The sequence below is a fragment of the Mus caroli genome, chromosome 5, assembly GCF_900094665.2.
Source record: "Mus caroli chromosome 5, CAROLI_EIJ_v1.1, whole genome shotgun sequence".
Classification (NCBI taxonomy): domain Eukaryota; kingdom Metazoa; phylum Chordata; class Mammalia; order Rodentia; family Muridae; genus Mus; species Mus caroli.
The window spans coordinates 24583325-24585773 of record NC_034574.1 but is presented as its reverse complement, the minus strand read 5'-3'; the positions used below and the strand labels follow the sequence as shown (position 1 = coordinate 24585773).

The window sequence follows — 2449 nt, the reverse complement described above, 5'->3', positions numbered from 1 at the left end:
ATGGTCTCAGAATCTGTGACTTCAACTCTAAGTGTATAATTCATATTAAAATGTTTTGAGATTTTTCTATATCTGTCTTCAAATTACAACTAAAAGTTAAAAATGGACCCGGAGGGAGGTAGACTTGAATTCAAATCAGAGATTATGTTTTATGTTTCCAAAAGGTGGTTTAGCTAAATCCCTTACTCTCATGTCCAGAAAGGAATGTACAAGACCTGAAATTAACTAATGTGGTATATGCAATGCTTTCTCATGGCATCTCTCACTCACCATCTGCAGCTTTCACTTTTTATTTAACTTTACATGTCATAAAAAGTGCTTAATTATTGATTTGGGGGAGGATGTTTGGATCTAATTTAGGACCTTGCTCATGTTGGGTAAGTACTTTACCAGCTGAGATGCGTCATCAGTCTCTTGTTTTTAAATATAATATAATTTATTTGTTTGAAGACAGTCTAAACATTATAAAAAATACATCACAAAGATTTCTTTAAAAACATATTTAAATTAGCAATTCATTGAGGTAAACTTATACATTCCAAGAAACCATCTGGCTAGGTAACAGAATATTTATATCAAATAGATTTTTATGTTATCATTTCAAAACTATAACATATAATATTTCAAGTGACACTTCATAAAAATAATAAATATCAATCATAAATTAACTTAAAGTTTACTTATTTAAATTATCAATAAATTAAAAATAATTAAAATAGTGTCCCAACATTCATATTGTCAGTTCTTCGTAGAGAACAACATAAGTCAGATACCTGACAACAGGATATATTTTCTGACCACAGTGAGGAATGTCCACAAACTGATATGCTTAGGCATAACGCACTAGGCTTGCCGAGTAGATCTCAAAGTGACTTTTAGAAATTCTTCAAGTGATTTCAAGATGAATTGGATGGTCTTGGTTTTTAGCCACTCCTTCTGTGACTCCAGCTTATCCATTAGGAGAGCATTGGAAATTGGGGTAGGAAGGACTATTTTATGTAAATCTTTTACCTAAAGGAGGAAAAAACAAAGACTGGTTAAATATCGCTCAATTTTTTTCTTGTGGAGTGTTCTGGGCTGTGGGAAGAAGTTCTAATTTAGAATGAATGAGACGAACTAGGTCCATCTGCTTTGACTCACCCAAGCCAGGGGAGATGCTTTTGCTCCAAGCTTACCCGAGAGAGACCCATGCCTAACAACTCCATTTTTTTTCAAGGTGATCATTATTAGTTTTTTAATAGCAACAGAATCCTAACCTTACTGTTCTGTCTGCCACTAGAGAGTAAGCGTCCAGACGTCAGCACCACCATCTTATTTGTCTGTTATCCAAACATCCATGCTAACATACTGTATTGCTACTGGAAAACAGAAGCTCCTATCAGTAAAGGTGGCACAGAGGAATCTAAAACAAATGTGTTCCTTCATGGTTTCCATTCAGACTCTGTTGAGAGTCTCTTAGTGTGGTAGCATGAAGAATTCTGAAAACACCCTTCAGTGGGCCCACTGGCATGGGGAAGACTAACTGGAAGGCTTGCCCCACTAGTTAGGAGCCTGAATACTATATAGCAGGGTCATAAACAAGCAGCTGTTTACAAAAATGAATCTTAGTTCCCTTCCTAGACCTTCTAAGTAAGACCCTGCTGGAACAAGACCCTAAGTGGTTCCTGTGCATATTAAATTGGGAAACTCTCTGGTTTAAGGCAAGAAAAACAAGTGGCAAAAGCAGCCTTAGCATAAGGGTTTCATTCCAGGCCCTTCTTATTGCATCTGGCTTTGTTTATCCACACTCTGAGTCATTAATCCTCCATATCTACCATTCTTCTGGCTAACGGTAGCCAGAAGCCCTTGATCCCTTCCTTCCCTGACATTTTAGCTTTTGGTTACTTTTCTGCGTTAGAACTCTGGTAACAAAAATGTCACTTGCCAAGGATTAAATATTAAAGTCACTTTTGTGCTCTGTGCTCTCATAATGGGTGACTACGTATGGCTGTCTGTCATAGTTTTCATACGTCTTACGCAATTAGTAACATTCTATTAATACAGTTTAAAGCAGGTGTTGATGTTCTTTGCAAAAGAGAACCTCAAACGAAACCCCAAAGTAAAACGAAGCAAGGTCTTATAATCAAGAACTGTTGTTCAGACTCTCTCCCTTCTGAGCAGCTGTCTGGAAAAAGTGCCGGGTGTCCTCTTCCCCACACTGCATGAGAGATGGGGAAGCACTCACCTCTTGATTGAAGATATGAATTAGAGTTTCTGTATCTCTCTGAAGGACTCTGGCTTTCTCTTTCTTGTTATCTTTTAAGTTGTTCTTCATGTACTCCAGGTAGATATGGTACTCCAGAAGACCAGAGGAAATTTTCAATAGGCAAATTTCCTAAAAGTAAAATGGAAAAGGAAGTCAGTTCTTTCTAGGAGATAGATTCAATTTGAGAATAAGATTCCTGCTGTT

At 37.0% G+C, this 2449-nt stretch overlaps 1 protein-coding gene across 1 annotated transcript in view; it reads right to left on the bottom strand.

Moving 5' to 3' along the window:
- Positions 1-416: 416 nt before the first annotated feature.
- The window catches only part of Il6 (interleukin 6), a 6580-nt gene continuing 4547 nt past the window's right edge, over positions 417-2449 (bottom strand). Inside the window, exons 4-5 of the mRNA XM_021163844.1 lie at positions 2225-2374; positions 417-1011 (exon numbers count right to left, since the gene is read on the bottom strand). Coding sequence (XP_021019503.1) covers positions 844-1011; positions 2225-2374 — 318 coding nt within the window. The 3' untranslated portion in view covers positions 417-843. The remainder of the gene's footprint in view (positions 1012-2224; positions 2375-2449) is intronic.